This window comes from Puntigrus tetrazona, chromosome 15, assembly GCF_018831695.1.
Source record: "Puntigrus tetrazona isolate hp1 chromosome 15, ASM1883169v1, whole genome shotgun sequence".
NCBI classification, from domain to species: Eukaryota; Metazoa; Chordata; class Actinopteri; order Cypriniformes; family Cyprinidae; genus Puntigrus; species Puntigrus tetrazona.
Window position 1 is genome coordinate 17769570 of NC_056713.1, and position 19321 is coordinate 17788890.

The 19321-nt window shown below is 35.8% G+C and overlaps 2 protein-coding genes across 7 annotated transcripts in view; both read left to right on the forward strand.

Annotated features, from left to right (window-relative positions):
- Positions 1 to 7984, forward strand: part of arfip2a (ADP-ribosylation factor interacting protein 2a) — an 8350-nt gene extending 366 nt beyond the window's left edge. Inside the window, exons 1-11 of one of the 6 annotated variants that reach the window (XM_043259955.1) lie at positions 1 to 116; positions 976 to 1080; positions 1399 to 1455; positions 2331 to 2439; positions 2547 to 2609; positions 4360 to 4440; positions 4745 to 4860; positions 5346 to 5567; positions 5866 to 6023; positions 6953 to 7127; positions 7231 to 7984. The exon at positions 1 to 116 is cut by the window's left edge and continues 366 nt beyond it. In XM_043259955.1, the coding sequence (XP_043115890.1) occupies positions 985 to 1080; positions 1399 to 1455; positions 2331 to 2439; positions 2547 to 2609; positions 4360 to 4440; positions 4745 to 4860; positions 5346 to 5567; positions 5866 to 6023; positions 6953 to 7127; positions 7231 to 7386 (1233 nt within the window). In that variant the 5' untranslated portion in view covers positions 1 to 116; positions 976 to 984 and the 3' untranslated portion in view covers positions 7387 to 7984. The remainder of the gene's footprint in view (positions 117 to 975; positions 1081 to 1398; positions 1456 to 2330; positions 2440 to 2546; positions 2610 to 4359; positions 4441 to 4744; positions 4861 to 5345; positions 5568 to 5865; positions 6024 to 6952; positions 7128 to 7230) is intronic. The other 5 variants (XM_043259958.1, XM_043259957.1, XM_043259960.1 and 2 more) reach the window with 5 other exon arrangements.
- Positions 7985 to 9027: 1043 nt separating this feature from the next.
- Positions 9028 to 18300, forward strand: fhdc4 (FH2 domain containing 4). Its single transcript, XM_043258150.1, has 12 exons — positions 9028 to 9149; positions 9574 to 9945; positions 11486 to 11547; positions 12868 to 12970; positions 13179 to 13264; positions 13485 to 13585; positions 13977 to 14047; positions 14180 to 14287; positions 14371 to 14441; positions 15202 to 15319; positions 15482 to 15646; positions 16773 to 18300. Exons 2-12 carry the CDS (start codon positions 9613 to 9615, stop codon positions 17844 to 17846), a joined length of 2292 nt encoding a protein of 763 aa, XP_043114085.1. The 5' UTR covers positions 9028 to 9149; positions 9574 to 9612; the 3' UTR covers positions 17847 to 18300.
- Positions 18301 to 19321: the final 1021 nt, after the last annotated feature.

The following is a 19321-nucleotide window of genomic DNA, read 5'->3' on the forward strand; positions in this document are numbered from 1 at the left end:
GAGATTATTTGCCCTCCAGACATCCGTTGAAAACACTCACAAATCGCGTTTTCATCATGGAATAATCCGAAACGCTGTCGCGGGCGGTTCGGTTCAGCGGTTGAGAAGGCGAACGGGTAAGTGAAGCTGCAGCAGACGGCACGCGTAGGTCAAGCATCCTCTCTTCTCTCCCGGTGTGACACGTAGCCGCTCGGAGGACGCCTGACCTGCTCCGGCTGAGGCGCGTCATGGCGTCGGTTCGCACGGACTATAGTACCGAGTATAATCCACCCCGGGCGCTTTGCTTCAACCGTTGTCTGCTGTATTTAATCTGCTTGTCTGATTTTGCATGGGCCCTGCTTAACGGCTGGCCTATAGCATGCAACGTATATAATATTGATTTTATGATAGGACGTCCTTTGTGTATCTGGTATTGTGAATTTATCTTATTTATACTTATATATTGCAACGCGTAATGCTTCATTAAAACCTTTTACTACAGTTATATTTTGCTATTAGACGAAAAGTGTTTTTTTTTACTACATGTATTAATAATATACCAGTAAATGTATCTGTAATGTATTATTGTTATCTATTTATCTAGCTATCAATCTGTGTATGTTTATTTTGGTAGATAGATACCTGTCTGTCTCTTTCTTACTTTTTCTATCTATCTATCTATCTATCTATCTATCTATCTATCTATCTATCTATCTATCTATCTATCTATGGGTCTGTCTGTCTTATGTTTCTGTATATCTCTCTCTGTCTATATATTTCTCTGTTCATCTTTCTTTCTATTTAATCTGTCTATCAATCTTTGGGTCTGTCTGTCTTATATTTCTGTATATATCTCTTTCTGTCTATATATTTCTCTGTTCACCTTTCTATTTCATCTATCTATCTATCTATCTATCTATCTATCTATCTATCTATCTATCTATCTATCTATCTATCTATCTGTCGTTCTCATCTGTAATGTTTCTTTTCTTGTAGATATTCATCATGACAGATAGTATTTTGAGCAAAGCCGCCACTATGGAAATCCCCATCAACAGCAATGGGGACAGCAGGACGGCAGAGGACGACAGTCTTGAGCAGGTGCGTGTCCTCTGTCCATCAAACCTAATGAGGAAAATGAACATCCTATTTCCAGACCTGCCACTCAGTTATTCCTTGAAGCACACCTGAACGAGATGTGACGTCCTGTTCCTGTGGATACCTTGCGGCAGGCGCCGAGAGGCCTCGAACAGGCTTAATCACGCATTAATGAGCTGTTGTAAATATAGACACTGGTAATTTAAGTTGTGCGGCTCTGTTGTTTTCGGTTATTTCAGCACATGTTTGTCTTCTGTACATATCTGTCTCACCATCTTTTTTTGACGCTGTCTTCACATTTTATGTTTCTTCATGTCACAGGGTGCACAGATTGGAGGGAGCTTAGATGAAATTGTAGGCACACTGCCAGTGGCCATGGTGAGGGAGAGTTTGTGGGTGTCCCTGTATGTTGGAGCCCCATTCCCTTTGATTTAGTGTGGTTTGACGGTTTGCATAGTTGCACACATAGTAGGCATTGACTTATCATGGGGTTTGGGCAAATGTTGGTGTAGGATTATTACAAACAGAAGCTGTTTACTGGAAAAGTCAAGCAGCGACATGGAAAACAGTCATGCAAATACAGTAGATCAATTTGCATATGTTTTTATAGCGATAGGATTTCCCTTGAGCTTAGAATGTCTAGTAAATCCTAATAATTGTTTGTTGAATCGTTACATTTTAATGGTTTTGGGTAGAAGGCAAGGCTTTAAGATTGATACACGACTTTTAATTAGTCTTTAATAGAAATATTTATTTTATTTAAAAAAAATCATTATTTTATTTTATTGTTTTCAAATTTTTTTAGGATGATGTAGAATTTTGTTTGCTTATTTTTTTCTTTCTTTCTGTCCAGTCTTTGTATTGATAAATAAATCTAAAACTTTATAAGGTAATTGAAATGAATAGGAAATTAATTGTGAATATTAGATATAATATGTAAATATTTTTTTTTGATTATATCTTTTATAATATTGCATTGGCAAATAACTAAAAGTAAATGTAAGTTAAAATACTAAAATAAATGTATAAATAAAATAAAAATAAAAACTGAAAATATAAAAAAGTCAGACATGTTAATAAAAAAAAAAAAAAAAATAGTATATTAAATAAATAACACTGCTCCATCTTCACTTTTGATACCCACTTTTGTGTTTCCCCACCTAGTGTGCACAGTTTGTGGTAAATATGTTTTTTTTTTTGTCTCTTTGCCAGAGATTGTGATATTCTGTGATGTTAAATCCTTTCGTGTTCAGGACTTGCAGCAAGTGATGGTGTCTGGACCAAACCTGAATGAAACCAGTATAGTGTCTGGAGGCTATGGAGGGGCAGCAGAGGGCATCATACCCACCAGTTCCATCAAAGGTAAAGAGCAGCTCAAGTGTCCGATTCTGATATGATTTAAATGCAGCATCTAAGTCATGTGCCTGGCGAGGTTCAGCTTACATCTCTGCTGACGTATATATTTAAAGGACCAGCTATACGTTTCAACCCGGAGTATTTTGACAGAAGATGTGGCAACGCACCCAAACCAGGTGTCTGTGTATACGCATGCTAATTTGACAGATCTTATTTTAGATTCTTTGTCCCCTACAGCTTCCTCTCTCTCTCTCTCTCTCTCCCCCCTGGTGCAAAATGTATTTGTCAGCATTTTAACTGCAAACGTTTGGCTTTTTTCTACAGGGTGCTGAGGACAGTCGCATGATGGATGCATGTTTGCTTATGCAACATAAACTTTCTGTTTGTTTTAAATTTACCGTGACGTGTTTTTTAACTAAAATGTTTGCCAGCTGATATATTTGAACTGTGGAATGCACGATAGTTCCTTTTTAATGGTGTTTCTTTATGCTCAATAACACGACTGGCTTAACACATTAACACAACACTAATAGACATGCCACAATACAAACCTAACTGATGTAGTCAGTGGCGGTCCATGAGGAATTCTTTTTTATTTTATTAGAAGAACCTTTATGTTGAAAGCAACCCAGGAAGAAAATATAGTTTTAAAACAGAAAATAGTTCATTTAAATTTTAATAATAATTAAAAGGGTCATATGATGTTGCTAAAAAGAACATTATTTTGTGTATTTGGTGTAATGCAATGTGTTTATGCATTTTAAAATCGCATACTGTACGCCTCTAAGCCCCTCCTTCCTGAAACGGGTCGATTTGTACAAAGCTCATAAAAAGCGAGGCGTCCTCTTGATTGTGCGTTGTGATTGGCTGAATAGCTCAAGTGTGTGTTATATTTGACCATGAAGCATTTGTTGCCTCCAGTGGGGACATAATTACTAATTATAATAATTATAATGACTTAGTACTGTCTTTTTACGTGTCGTGTTGCATCGCGTCTCCATGTCTGGCTTTGCGATCGGAGAAACGACAAACAACAAGCGTTACTGTACACAGCTCAGAACTCACATATGAATAGTAAGTAGCAGATTCTTTTAATAAGAAAACGTTACTTACTTAAAGGCTGTGAATCAGCCTCTGTGCAACAACACTACAGCGAGAATAATAGTTCCGCCTTCTTTCTTTGCGTAAACATTTCTAAATTGTAATAATTACAAACCCGCTCTGATGTAGAAAAGTGTGGGTAAGTCACAACTTTTTAGAAAGTTTTTGATTTTGAAACACTTTAGCGTTTAGGGATCTTCTCTATCCACTAACAGCTTGTAACACTCCAAAGAGCAAAACTTGAAAAAGCATCATATGACCTCTTTAACAATATCAGCAAAATTAGTTTTACTGTATTTTTGATCAAATGAATGCAGCCTTAGAGCGCATAAGACACTTTGAAAAAAAACATCTTGCCAACCAGTGGTAGTTTGTATTTACTGTATTTATTTTAATTGCTACATTTATGCTGACCGTCACTGTACAAAGTCAGCCTTTTAGCAGCAGCCTTGTTTTTCATTGGTTTTCATCCTCTACCTCCAACTTTCATCACACTACCATTTTATAAAGATGCCATTTTCATCTCTTGATAAAACCTTTCCTTATAAGCATCCACCGTTTATGTCTGACAAAACATCATATGCATACATCATAATCACCGATGTTATTATTGTATTGATACATTCTGATTATTCAATCTATGAAATCATTATGCATTTGATTATGTTTATTATAATCAATCCCCACTACAGAACGATCATCGTCACACCCAGTTCATGTGCATTACTCATCTGTATTACTACAAAACACTAAATGTTGCAATTTCCCTTAAACTAAACCTCCATCCCATTCCTCCACCCGTCCACTGTTATTCATTCATTTCAGACATCCGCTCCAAATCCAGGGGCATCACTCCCAGCCAATCAGCCGCCAGTCGGATAGCAAACCAGCCGGGACATTACCCAGGTATCTCAGGGCCTCCTCACCCCCTGCTGTCGCTGCCCGACGCGCAATTATCAGTCATTACCCATTTCCCGTCATCACACGTCTTTATTCTTGTCCTTATTCATTTTTTCAGCCTCAGGAATAAAAGATGATTGGTTATAAACAGAATTCTGAAGTCTAGTTTGATAATGGTCCATTACATGAGATGTTGTGAGCTTTATAGACACAACTGGGTCGTGATATTCAAAAGCAAAGTGAAATTAAATTGTGTATTTTTGTATGGTGAGTTATTTAAAGTAAAAAATTTTACATTTTCTGCTCTCAGCTCCCAGCATGCACCACAGCAACAGCAACCCATCTATGATGTCAGAGGAAGCCACGAGAGGAGTAGCGGTAGAGAAATTTGACAGCGTGAAAAAGTGGAGCATTAACACGTACAAGGTACGGTAGTTTCATATTTTTAATCGAAATTTCAACTTATGTTGACCAAGACTGAATTTATTCATTACAGCAAAAACAGTAATAGTGTGGGACGTTATAACATTTTTAAATAACTGTTTCATTTTCACAGAATTTCAAGTGTGTATGATTGAATGTTCAGCATCATTACTTAAGTCTTCAGGGTCACATTATTCTTCAGAAGTCATTCTAATATTGTGATTTGGTGATGAATGTTAAAAAACATTTGTTCTATCTTGTATTTTTAGGAAACATTTAGTGTCCTTTATTGACTAGAAAATACATAAAAATAGAATATTTCTGTATCATTATAAATGTCTTTGTTGTCGTCTTGTTGCAAACTAACTATACTTGCTTCATAAAAGTATAATTTTTATATTTTTTTTTATCTTACTGCCCACAAGTATTTAGGCTTTATATAAATAAACTAGGGATTCATATGCGTCTTGCCTTCCTTACTTTACCAGTGCACAAAGCAGATGTTTTCAGAGCGCTTTGGTCGTGGCACAAAGACGGTGGACCTGGAGCTTGAGGCTCAGATTGATGTGCTAAGAGAGACTAAGATGAAGTATGAGCGTATTCTGAGACTAGCACGTGAGCTCACCAACCACTTCTACAACATGGTGCAGACTCAGCAGGCTCTTGGAGACACCTTTGCTGATCTTAGCCAGAAATCACCAGAATTGCAGGTATAAAAATATTTCTTTAACAGTTTGGTCACGTATCGCCACTGAATCTTAACATAGTGTCCCATTTTAAATTGTTTTTCCACACACACTTTTTCCCCTTATAGACTTTTGGGTAAGGCATAAAACATACTGTCCGTTACAGTATCTTGTATAATATATTTACATTGATATTTATATCTAGAGTAGAGTTTGTATTGAGATTTTAGTATGACATGAATATGCCTTTGTTCCATTTGATGGTTTAACAGCTGTATAAATAAAATTAGCCTTAACATGAACTTCATTTCATCTTTTCCAGGATGAGTTTGGCTATAATGCAGAGACACAAAGACTGCTATGCAAGAATGGAGAGACGCTCCTGGGTGCCATCAATTTCTTTGTGTCCAGCATTAATACATTAGTCAACAAAACCATGGAGGACACACTCATGACCATCAAGATGTATGAGAATGCAAGGTACCGGCAGTTTGATATTTATGAGTTACTGCAAATGTTGGTATATATGCTTAAACAAGTTTAGGGATAACAAAAATACTATAAATTAATTAACATTATATGCAGATAGATTCATCAAATTTAGGGGTTAGTTCAGTCTTTAATTACTCAACCTCATATTGTTCCAAACCTGTTAGACCTTTGTTCCCGTAATTCCACAAAGTAATATTTTTAGATGGCGTCTGACCGCTTTTTGACCCTTTATAGAGCGCAAGGATGTTGCCACAGTCAACACACAGAAACATAGCTAGGACATTGGTAAAATAGTCCATGTGACATCCATTTAACTATAAAATCTCACACACATTCATTCATATTTTTTTTTTATTTGATTTGATAAATATATATCTCATGTAATTATCAATAAAACATCCCAAATAAGTATGGAACTTTTTTTTAATTTATTGCAAAAGACAAGTATTTTATTGAATATACAATACATATTACAAAAAAGGGCTTTAGGAGTTATTGTATCGGTTTACTTCAGTATCATTTAACGTGTAAAAGTGTATCGTTGGAATTTGTTTCGCAACTGAGTTTGTCAATCTGTCTGAAGTCATAATTCACACATAACACTTTTGTGTCATGTCTTGTTCATATTTTTTTTTACAACATGAATCATCAGAATCACATTTTTGGTCCACACTATGGAAATCAATGGTAACCAAAACTGTGAGCTTGTGATTCTTCAGAATATCTTCTTTTATGTTCCCCAGTCATACAAGTTTGGAACAATTTAGCAAGTAATTTTTCATTTTCACAACATGTTTGTTAGAGTCTGACAGCTCTAATTATTATTCGAAGGGATTTGCAGCGTGTACATCTCTTTTATTCTAGAATAGGTTATATAGGTTTATTAAACCACCTACTAATGAGTACTGATGTTTCAGACTGGAGTTCGATGCCTATAGAACAGACCTGGAGGAGTTGAGTGTGGGTCCGCGGGATGCTGCGGCCATGATGCGCTTTGAGATTGCTCAGCAGCAGTACCAGATCCAAAAAGACAAGTATGAACGACTGCACAGTGACGTTAGCATCAAACTCAAGTTTCTGGAGGAGAATAAGGTACCATGTTGAAATCCATATCGTTTAACTTTCTTATTTCACAAGTCACAAATATTACTCGCAGCTTGTCGCGGTTTCTTCAGATTTGTCTGTTGATTTCCAGGTAAAAGTGATGCACAAGCAGCTCCTACTGTTTCATAATGCCATCTCGGCATATTTCGCTGGAAACCAGCAGCAGCTGGAACAGACTCTCAGACAGTTCAACGTGAAATTGAAGCCACCGGGTTCTGACAAGCCGTCATGGCTTGAGGAGCAGTGATCACTTTGTTCGACGTAAAGAGACACTCAAAACACGGAAAACGGAAATGTCTGGACGGGGACGTAAAAGCGATTCGTACGAATGATTTAAGAGTAGTTGTTTTTAAGTTGCCAAACCTCTGAAGAAAAAAAGAAAAAAAAAAACCCAGAACGTCTTCAAAAGAATATTAATTTTATCAAAATGGCTTATGGAAACTAACTGTGGTTACGTTTTACAGCTGCCTTAAATATCTCATATATATATTCAAAGTAATATGTTGCAAAATTACAATACAACCCAATCGCATAACTCAAACTTTCGGTAAAAACATTAACATTTTCTGAGGCGTTCATAGTCATATTCACAGAACTGTTCCATATCCAGCGGGAAGCTCGCAGGCCAGTTTATGTACTTTGTTTTATCATAGAGTAGAGCCGAAAGGAATGAATGTTGTGCTTGTGCGTTTGTTTTTAACATAAGGTTGTCTGAAAGAGGATTGGGTCATGGTATAAAAAAGAAAAATTGCTCACTGTATGTGTCATAAGAAGGTTAATAATATATTTATATTTATGTAAATTGTGAAGTCCCATCTATGAAATTAAAACACATTTGAAAGCGATAGATCTCGTCTTATGTCTCTCTTACTTTTACTGCCACATGGCAGTCAAGCTGAGTTTCTGAGGATTTATCTTCAAACATTGATTAGCTGCCAGCAGACAACCTAGAAAAAAATTAATCAATTTTCCTTGATTGGATTGTTATTTCTTTTACTCTGTTCTCAAATAAGAGGAGGGCCTGGTTTCACTGTAGTAATCAAATTGGATTATATATTAAGAGATAGAAAAGCTTCTTTGCTGTAACAAGAATGTTACATCTGCAATAATATTTAACTTTAAATTGTCCCGTTGACTTGAATACAATATATAAAATTATTGTTTTACCTATAATAATCTTTCGTTTATTTTGTTTTTAATAAATACTATTTATAATAAAAATGCTTGCCATCACTTTTTATTGTAAATTCAAATCAAACTGGATCATGTATTAAGGGACAGAAGAGCTTCTTTGCCTTAACAAGAATGCATTACGTCTGCAATTATATTTCCCTTCTGTTACACAATTTTTGAAATTGATTCAGCCTGGTATTTTATCTCCTTAAAATACCGTCTCAGTCTATTAGCCCACTTCTTGCAGAGACTATAAAGCTCAAACTCCTCTGATCTGCTATGGATTTCTTGTAAAATGTACAACAGTTTACAAAAAGTACTCCTCACCCCCACTTCAACATTAAAATACATGTAGCATTCTCATTTAAAAATGATCTGATTAAGGTCAGTTGCTAAACGTCTTACAATTAAAGCACTTGATGATTTAACAGCCTATGGTTTTATAGATCTGTCTCTGTAAGTCTGGGTTAGCCGCTTATATTTTCCACAATGATCGATCTTGACCCAAAGCAACTTCAAGTAAACAACACAGGCTTTCGGTTTCTAACGGTACTCGCTGTTATTATCTGTTAACTCGGGTGATTACCCTTTTACATGGTACTTTCTAAAAATTTGAATTAGTGACACTGACACAGGAGTTATGTGTGAAACAAGCGCTGACGAGTTCTGGGCGTGAGCTACAGGTAAAGGGGCGATTGCAACAACTTCCGCAGAACAGCCTCGCAGTGAGCAGCACTCCCGCGTGACGGACGGAGCGTGCTTTTCTCGCCTGAACTATATAGCCAAAGTACATTCAGAAATTTTCATTTTGGGGACGCCTGGATACCTCACAAACGAGTAAGTAAATTATATATATATGCATTAAAATACCAAGATAATAGCTTTTTACCTTTTGTCTCATGGACTAGGCTAGACTTTATAGTATCATGTAAGTGTATTGAAATGTAAACGTGGAGTAGGCTACCATATTATTGTACAAACTATGGTTTGTAAGCTTCCTACAGATATTGTGGAGGAATTAACCAAACTATTTGTGTGTAGCCTGTTTTTTAGGCTACATGTATTCTGACAGTCTTTGCATTAAAGTCAGAGCTCGTGAACTTGTATTTTCTTTTATGGTTTTGTTAGTTGTGTACTCACCGATGCTTATTACCTACAGTTAACTTCCCTACGCCAATCCTTCCCTTTTCGGCTGAACCATATTAGCATCCTGTAAATGTACATTTTCCAAATGGTTTCTTTTTCTGACTTTTCTTTAAAGGGATGATGCAGCATAACCTTTGCAAGTGACATTTAAATCATGATACCACCGCCGCCGCCACCGCCACCACCACCACCTCCTAATGCCCCACCTCCCCCTCCTCCTCCACCCCCTGCCCTCTTCTCTGGTGGAGGCCCATTTGCCAGAGGCCCAATGCGGGCCTCTAAAATGCGTAATTTCAATTGGGAAGCCATACCTAAGGACACAGTGCTTGGCAAGCATAACATATGGACGGCTGAGAAGAACAGTGAGTTTGAGTTGGACACCAAACGCATGGAGGAGTTATTCAGCCGCAATGATCAGAAGCAGGTCCAGGCCACAAACCGCCGCAGTGTGCGCCAGTCCCCGAGCAATGCTTCAGGTCCCGAAATGGTGAGTTCAGCTAGAATGCGCCAGAGAAGTCGTTCTGTAGCTGCAGGCTTACAGTAAGTGGGTGTTTCCGGACTCATTTCATCAGAGAGATTTGCATATGCTTACGGGCTTGTCACTGGGGTAGGGTCGGTGACTGTCCCAGACGGTCTCTAATAGAGATGACTTCGAGTTAGTTGGAACCTCACTTAATTTCTGTTTATTTCGGGCTTTATAATCATCACTTTAGTAACGATTACAGAGCCGAAGGTGATTCAAGCTTCGTATATTTTCATGCTGCATGCAGGACGTGTCATAATTGGTAGTTTTGCATAAACCGTTTCTTTACGGTCACTTATCTTTCACATAGCGCATTGCATAGTATTACTATCTAAAGCTGCTGATACACGACCTAACCCATTCATTTTTTTTTTTTGTGTAAACCAATTGATTTAGCTTGATTCAATGATGTTAAATTGTCTTTTTAAACTTAAAAACTTAAATAAAAATCTATAAAATATTTTTTTTAAAAAGTGAAGTGACATTTCACTTTTCGCTTTAAATTGTCTTGTTGATCCATAAATAATGTTTAAAAGTTGAATTGAAATAATATTTAAAAAAAAAAACAATTTGTTTTAACATTAAATTTTTTTAAATAAATAAATAATTATATAAAATTGCATGTTAACATTTTTTGTAAATTGTGCATGCTATTTTGGATCAGTTGTTATTTCTATTATAAGTTTAATATAGTGCATAAGAATTTCAGCAAAAGGTTAGCGAAAAGCTAGGTTGTGACATTTTGTCAAAGAAAATCTATTTATAAACTGGCTTTACTTCTGCTAAAGTCACGTGATACAGAACTAATTGGTAACTTTTGTTAAAATCTGGTAGATAAAGAAAATGAGAAGTTTGCTAAAAAGGAAATAGAAATGACAAATTATGACTGCTGTGTTTTTTTCAGAAAAATCCCATGTTGTTTTACAGCATATTGTTTGGAAGGATTTCCTTATTTTCGTGTCGTAATCATGATGTGTCATGCCGTGGCCCACAGCCAGAAAAAACATCCTAGTTACTAGATTTGATGTAACTTTCTCTGGCGAATAATGCTTAGAGTCCTTCAAAAGACAATGATGTGGCATTTATGGATGCCACTCGACTGTGTTTGTCCTTTGATCTGAGCTCTTTTTAAAGGTGGAGTGATTTCTTCTTTTCTGTATGTGTTTACATAAGGTGGACTCCACCGAGAATAGCTTTCATTTCAAAAACACCGTGATGCAGAACCTCTAATTTTACGCCGGTTGAATCACACCATCACGGCGTTCCGGTGATTATTTTTAATTCAAGAAATAATAGGCAGGGCTGTCGGTATTCGTATATCATCATTAGTTTTTCATGATAAGTGATAAAAAATATTAGGGTGGAGTGCATACTTAGTGCGGTCTGTTTACATTCATGTTAATGATGTAATATACATAAAAAAACAATTGCTCTGAAAGCTGTCTTTGTCAAACGTTATTCATGCAATACCGTAATGATTTTTTTACTTTTTTTACTTTGCCAGGTAACCATCCTCAACTCCAAGAAGAACATGAATATCGGTATCTTTCTCAAGCAGTTTAAAAGGTGAGTGTATCGCGGAGGTGTATTAAGAAAAGCTCTCCGATTCGTGAGCAGATCCTAGGGTGGAAACGCGCACTAGTCATCCGATGGATTGCTCACATGTCTCTGCAAGCCACAAATGAATTTTTTTTCTGACAACATCAGGCAGTCCATATCTTTTCTGCCAGAGTACATGCACGAAGATAAGGTTTGCATTATTTACATCATCAGCAGGTTCCCTTAATTATACAGTGTTTCCTCACAGATATTGATTAGTTGATTGTGACAGTTTAACTTTAATGAATACATCAGCTTTTAGGGCTAGAGCTTGTGTTACAAGTTTGGCGTGCTTGTGTGTGTGTCTAAAAAAAGCAAGATTGGGCTTGTCTAGTCCCGGTATTTTTTATGGTCGGCCGGGAAACGGAGATTAAGTGTATATAGCAGTCAGAACAAGGTGAAGTATGACTCACGGTGTGGAAGTCCATATGTTGGCTACTTCCTCTGTACCGTTCTTACCGACGTGCCACTTGCTTTAGAGAACAATGCTGAATTTAGAGTCGATTTTACAATGTTATCAGTCTATTTAAAGATGAAGTGTGTTTGTTCCAGTAGCGGTGAAAGTATTGATTGGTTTCATACAATTTTCTCAGACGTTCTGCCGTTGGATGGACAAGCCCCGCCCCCAAACCCACGCCATTGGTTGAGTCACTGCTGCTCAAACAAACAGAGCAGTGTCGACACGGTTTACACTACTGGAAAATTAACCTACAAATATATTAGTTGTCATTATCAAACTGATATAGAAGAGAGCATTCTTTTTTAAAAATTAAATGATAACAATTTATTATTTTTTATATAATACATATACACTTTATTTTGATAATCCACTTTAGACATTCTGCTAACTTCAAGGCAACTAACTCTCATTAAATTGCAACTACATATCTACTAACTCTCAGAGTTAGTCCCAAAGCTAAACTGTTTAGGGTTTAGGGTTAGTAGAATAAGTTGACATGCAAAGTCTACTAATAGTCTAACAACTAGTTGATTTTGTAGTTGCAAAGTTACTTACTGTTAGTAGAATGTCTAAAGTGGAATATTAAAAAGTGTTACCTTATTTTATATATAATGTCAATAATGTTATTATTTAGCCTGAAAAAAAAAATGCATAAGCATTTAACTTTTATTTTATAATGCATAATGCATAAAGACTTCGTTAGGAAGACTATGGTGTAGTGATATTAGCAGAGGTCCAATTCCATCAATCTCTGATAAATGTTTTGTAACTCCTGCAGTAGTCTGTGGAGGCCATGATCTGTAATCTTACCAAATATTTCTCCACAGGTCAGTGAGTGGAATGATTGAGGACATTATCAACGGTAGAGGAGAACGATTTGGTACAGGGAAACTGAAGGAGTTGTGCAAACTACTGCCAGAGGATGGAGAGGTGGGAGTAATATATGGATCAGTCTTTAGCTACACTCGTTGAGCAATCCCAAAGCTTTGATACTGTGCCAGGGGCATTTGAATATAAGTTTGTGTACTTTAAAAATGAATATGTGTATCTTATGCAGCAGTTGAATTGTAAACTGAACTTTCATTTGATTTGAACCGAAAGCTTACTGTAATGTATTGCTTTTTCTTCATTTTATTAGGTACGTCAGCTTCTTGATTTTAAAGGGGACTGTTCGGCTCTCTCTGAGGCAGATCGGTTCATGGTACAACTTGTCAAAGTTCCTTGGTGGGTGTATTCAGCCACAGAAAGACAAATACACACTTACACAACTGTACACTGAACACCTTCGACACTAAGCGATTTGCACAGTACAGCTCATGTTTTATCTCCATCGGCTATTGATTATCAGTACAGAACAGTGGATTTGTAGGTCACTGCAAATTACTCTAAATGGGAGTGAACTTATACCATCATGATTATATTTCTTTGTTTGTTCTTCCCCTAGCTATGAGGAACGGCTGAACAGTTTAGTACTCAAAGAGGAATTCCCTCATTTTATGGATGAAGTGAATCACTCTATTGCAGTTATGACCTCTGCTGGACAAGGTATGATCGACTTTTCTATTTCCTGTAAGTCAATTTCCTCTTTTTGAACGTGGGAAGTAACAGGTTAAGTAACAAGTAAACAAGTGTTTCTTGTTTTCAGTAAATGCAGTATATATATATATATATATATATATATATATATATATATATATATATATATATATATATATATATATATATATGTATATATATGTGATATTTTAACATTTCAAATAAATCACAGATTAAAGTACTGTTTATTATGCCATTTTACTAAACACATATTTATAATATAAGAGCTTTAAATTGCAAATTTTAATAATTTAAGGTACCATTAAAAAAAGGTCATCCTATTTGTGTAATCATTATTTTTATTTTATTACATCTAACCCACACATGACATTATTTCCAGAGCTGCTGGAATGTGCCGATCTACATTCAGTCATTCATCTGGTCTTGAAGACAGGAAACTACATGAACTCTGTGAGTACAATCATGCCACTGTATCTAGTTATACTTGTTAACAGTGATTAAAGTCGGTCAACCTCAAAACAGCATAATGCTCTGCACATGTGAGTGTGTTTACATTGTCATGAGATTCAAATCGTCCACCAGGGAGGCTACGCTGGCAGCGCGGTGGGATTCCGCATAACGTCTCTTCTCAAACTAGCAGATACCAAAGCCAACAAGCCTGGAATGAACCTCATGCACTATGTTGCAATGGTAGCTATGATGTTTAATATTATACTGTGATGCCAGATCCAGATTAGAAACACAGCTTTACTGTCATTTACCTGTGTCTACAGCAAGCCCAAAAGATTGATGCATCGCTGTTGAAGTTCCCAGAAAAGCTACAGCACATCGGAGATGCAGCAAGGTTGGCCACACATTGCTGTTTGAAAAATAATGCACTTTTCTGTTATTCTTTTATTTTCTGTGATTATTTATATTGTGGCTGATTATAAAAACACCCGTTACAAAAATCTTTGGATAAAGCGGTGTTATTTTACATTTTTAAGCTTTATATACAAATGAAATATTTTGAAAAGCTTTTATTAATTTAGGTTTTAGTCATTTTGTTACAGTATGTTCTTTTGTAATTTGTATTAATTTTTGTTATTTCAAAAAAATGCACATTTCTTTAGAGCTTTAAAATACCAATTATATTTCAGTTTTAGTTGTAGAAATTGTACTTCGATCTTTTACAACAGTTCAGTTTAACTTCAAGTTTTTCATGTACATTTATTCAATCATATCATCATATATACTTATCAATATTCATAATATATATATATATATATATATATATATATATATATATATATATATATATATATATATATATATAATTATAATTTATTTTATATATATTTTATAATTAGAATTTATTTTTATAATTTTTTTATTAATACAAATTACTTCGATTAAGATGACTTGTATGAAATTCATGTAGTCAGTAAGTTCCTCTTTTATCTTGGGAGACAAGCAACAATATCTATTTGATGTATTGAAGAAGATTGAAGAATCTCAATCTTGCTTTGGCAAAAGTCTTTCTATTGATCTCTAAAGCTTAACTGTACTTAATGCTAAAGTGCACTGAAAATGCGAAAGACTAAAATATTTCTTCTGCAATACAGGATCCATAAGCAGGAAATTGAGTCTGATTTCCAAAAGGAAATGAATAGAGTCCAGGTGGTGAAGCAGAATGCTAGTAAACAACCAGATCTGGAAGAACAGATGAATGATTTTCTGCAGGTGAGGCATTTTATGTGTCACAAGTCTAAATATATGAGCATGCAAGTTTTTTCAATCAAAGTGAATAGGTATGCTGTTTAAGTCTATTGAATATTGATGTGCTGACACAAATGTTATCGTTAAATAAAAAAATTTAAAATTAATTAATTAAAATTTTTTTAGAACGCAGACACCAGGTTAAAGGACACCGAGACGGCTTTCAAAAACCTTTCTGCCGTGAGTGATTCAGTAGCGGGGTATTTCTGTGAGGATCCAACTCAGTTCAAACTAGAAGAATGTTGCTCCATTTTCTACTCTTTCTGTGAGAAGTTCAAACGAGCCGTTCAGGTAATTGCATCATCTCATCATTCTAGGTACTCTAAGAAAACATTTTACATCTAATAGTACAATAGATCAAACGAAGAAGAACAAAGTTGTGTCAAAAAAAGAAGGCATGCAATATAGGCCTACAAGACGCTAAGTTTGGAAAGTTTTTTTAATACTTAGGTTGATTATGAAATTAATACTTAAAAATATCGTTCACTCAAAAAAAAAATTCTGTTATTAATTACTCACCCACATGTTCCAAACCATTTGTTCATCTTCAAAACACAAATTATTATCACAAATTCCCTTCGTTATTACACCAGAATAAGAGTGTTCCTAATCATAGCAGTCTAAAAAACAGCAACTTTTTAAATTTTTTGGTGGTCTTAGGACACAGTGTTTTTGATTTATGTCTTACTGGTTTGAAGTAACACAAGGGTAAGTAATTAATGACATAATTTAAATTTTTGGATTAACAAAAGAACATTAAGCAAGAACATTATAATTAATCAGAAATGACATGTACATGTGTATTGTTAACTTTCTAAAAAAATTTTACTGTTGCTGCATAAATATAAAGCATATCGCAACACAGCTGTTTTCAGTATTGATAATATGAAATTATTAAATATTTGCATGTAGTTAAGTATTTTTATGCATATTAATATAATTAATATAGATAAATATATTTAATATATAAACAACAGAATAAAAATATATTCATGCATGTGTGCGTATTTATATATATATAAATAATATTAAATATACACAGCACACATGTGTAAACAAAACCTTTATTTTGAATGTGATTAATCGTGATTTATCATTTGACAGCACTAATATTTAGGTATTAGAAAGGTTTATGAAAAATCATGTGACATATATTTAAATATCACGGTCATTACTTTAGGCAATTGTAAATAATATTATATTAAATACTTAAATAACAAATATGATTTCTGTTTTTTTTTTTTATAGATGTTTGTGTATATTATCAGTCCAGATATTGTCACTTTAAAAAGACAAAAGTTTTGTCATGATTTCAGTAATGGCTTCCGCAGATGTCAGTAATGAGATTGATAAAAAAGGGGGTTAAAAAAAAAAAAAGAATGACCTTAAACCCACGTCATTTCTCTTCTCCATATAGGAGAATCTTGAACGAGAAATGGTGGAGGTGAAACGCAGACAGCGAGACCGTAATCAAATAGCAGCCAAGCGCCGTTCCACCGCCACCTGCTCCTCACGGGACAAAGACATTGAAGGGGCTGCTCTTGAGTCCATCCTACAGAGATTCAACAGTCGCCAATCCCGCCGTAGAGCCGGGACCAATTCCACCTCACGGGGGGATCTTACTGAGACCACCACGCCAGAGAAACTCCCGGCCGACAACAGAGAGGTCAAGAGAGACAGCTGGATCAAAAGTGCCATTCAGTCCTCTTTGATCAAGGAGAGCGTTGATAAAGACGAGACACCCATGTACCCAGAGATTACAATCTCAAGCCCAGCGCAGAACAATATGGATTCCTCGATCAATCAACGTGTCTCTGTATTCACGGTGCAGGAGGAGGAAGATGTGCAGACAGAGATAGAAGTGCAAAATATGAGAGAGGTGTCGCGGAAAGTTTTGCAATACCAGTCCAGTAGGAGTAGCGTTTCATCTGGCGAGGCCCTGTCACCCATCCTGTCTCCCAGGCAGACGTTCTTCCAGGAAGACAGAAGACTGCTGATCGTGACCATAGAAGAAAACACCTCGAAATCCAGCTCTCTGCTGCAGAACGGCCAGATCATCAATCGCAGGCACACGATCTCACTTCCCGAGAGCAGTTGTGGAAACGCCAGCCAAGAGGATCTATTTGTGCCCGGTGATCTAAACGCGTCTCCGGCTCCCTCTATAGGTGTTATCGGAAAAGGGAAATCGGTGGATTGCGGTATGATTGCCACACTGCAAAACTCTACAGAGACTGCTAAAGACTCAGAAACCAAGCCGCTTGATTCTGAAGAGGAATCGCAATCTGTTGACTCATCGCGGTCACAATCGGTCGAGCCGGAGACAAAGGCTGAAGAGACGATGCCTAGCTTGCAGTTTAGTACCACGAAGAGAAATAGCCAAACTATATCGTTCAAAAGCACAAAAGAGGGCTTCAGCCTCATGTCTTTATTTAAGCGTTGGCGTGAAAAAGACAAATCAAAAGAGCTTGATTCTGACAGCGTAGACCCCTGATCTTAATGAAACCTTTTCTATTTATTCAGGCATTTATGCTAGTTGTCGCGCGGCGTTTACTGAAAACGAGCTTGGTGCTTTGTCACTGTTACTTGCTGAAACGTGTCTAATATAAAAGGAGAAAAAACAATGCACATGCAATTACACAGCATCTGATAAACAGTGTTGAGTTCAGTAGAAAACGAGACATTTTTTACCTGCAGTGTGCTTTCTTCAACACAAGGGAGCAGTATATTACTTTTTTTATGATGATACTGTATCTGTATCTGCAAAAAAATGAACCATTCATGCCAAGAATAAGAGTAATTATCCTTGTTTCATATTATATAAAAAGCAATCAAAATAGCTGGTAAACCTAGTTGTTATTCGCTGAATAAATCCACAAATTGTAACAAAATATTTTTTCCTTGGATGTTCTTATTGAGTAAACAGTTAGATGAAGAATTTAATTTTTTATTATTATTAATCGTTCTCCTTATTATTATTATATTTTACAACATGGTGTTTCTGAAAATTGCCCGAATGGTCGTTGTCGGTCTGAAATGATGACAGACCAGTTCACAGATCACAACACTTCAGAGAGTTTCGTGTAATTTGTGGTTTTCAACGCTCTAGAAATGAACGAGGGCCTTTTATTTGACTCATTGCTGGTAAAACCTCTGCATTTGATTCTCAATGTAAGATTTCAAGAAAATTTAGAGACCATGTTCCAGTTAGAAGTCAATCGTACACTAAGATGTTTACATGCATTTTTATATGGTGTTATTTTCCCCATTTTAGGCCAGCTATATTTATCTTTGTGTGTGTTATGTACAGTAGATGTGACTATAACAAGATCTTCTGTGCTACTTGACGGTTGTAAATGTTTTAGCCTGCTAAGCTTCAGACTAATGAAAAGATAAAGGGGGCTTATCCTCGATAAAGACGTTTAGGCTTAGTTAGGGAGTTAATAGATTACGTCATAGGGTCCCCACAGGTCTGCATTAGGTGGTCTAAGTGCCTTCTAGACAGCCTGAGACCCCGTGGGGGTGGAGTTTTGGGGGAAGTGTGAGTGAATCATCATCGGTTACAAAGACTTGAGAATAAAGGGTCAAGCACTGATTGAATGTCACAACATGATATGGTTATAGGACAGCTGATACTGAAAATGGCTCTTTGGAATGTGTCGGATTTAAAAAAAAAAAAAAAAAAGCCTAGGAGCTGTGTAATGTGTATGAGTTCATGATGTTACAGTACATGTCTAAATCCTGGATGCTGATGTAGGTCTTTTTTTTTTAATATATATATGAATTAACAGTTTGTAAATGTAATAACAGAAATGCTGAAATGATTTTAGCACAGTAAATTAAAAAAAAATTAATAATAATTAAATTATAAGTATACAAAACAAATATTTTATCATTATTTAATAGTGTCATATCAAATAAAATAAACATGTTAAAGATTTTTATATATATATATATATATATATATAT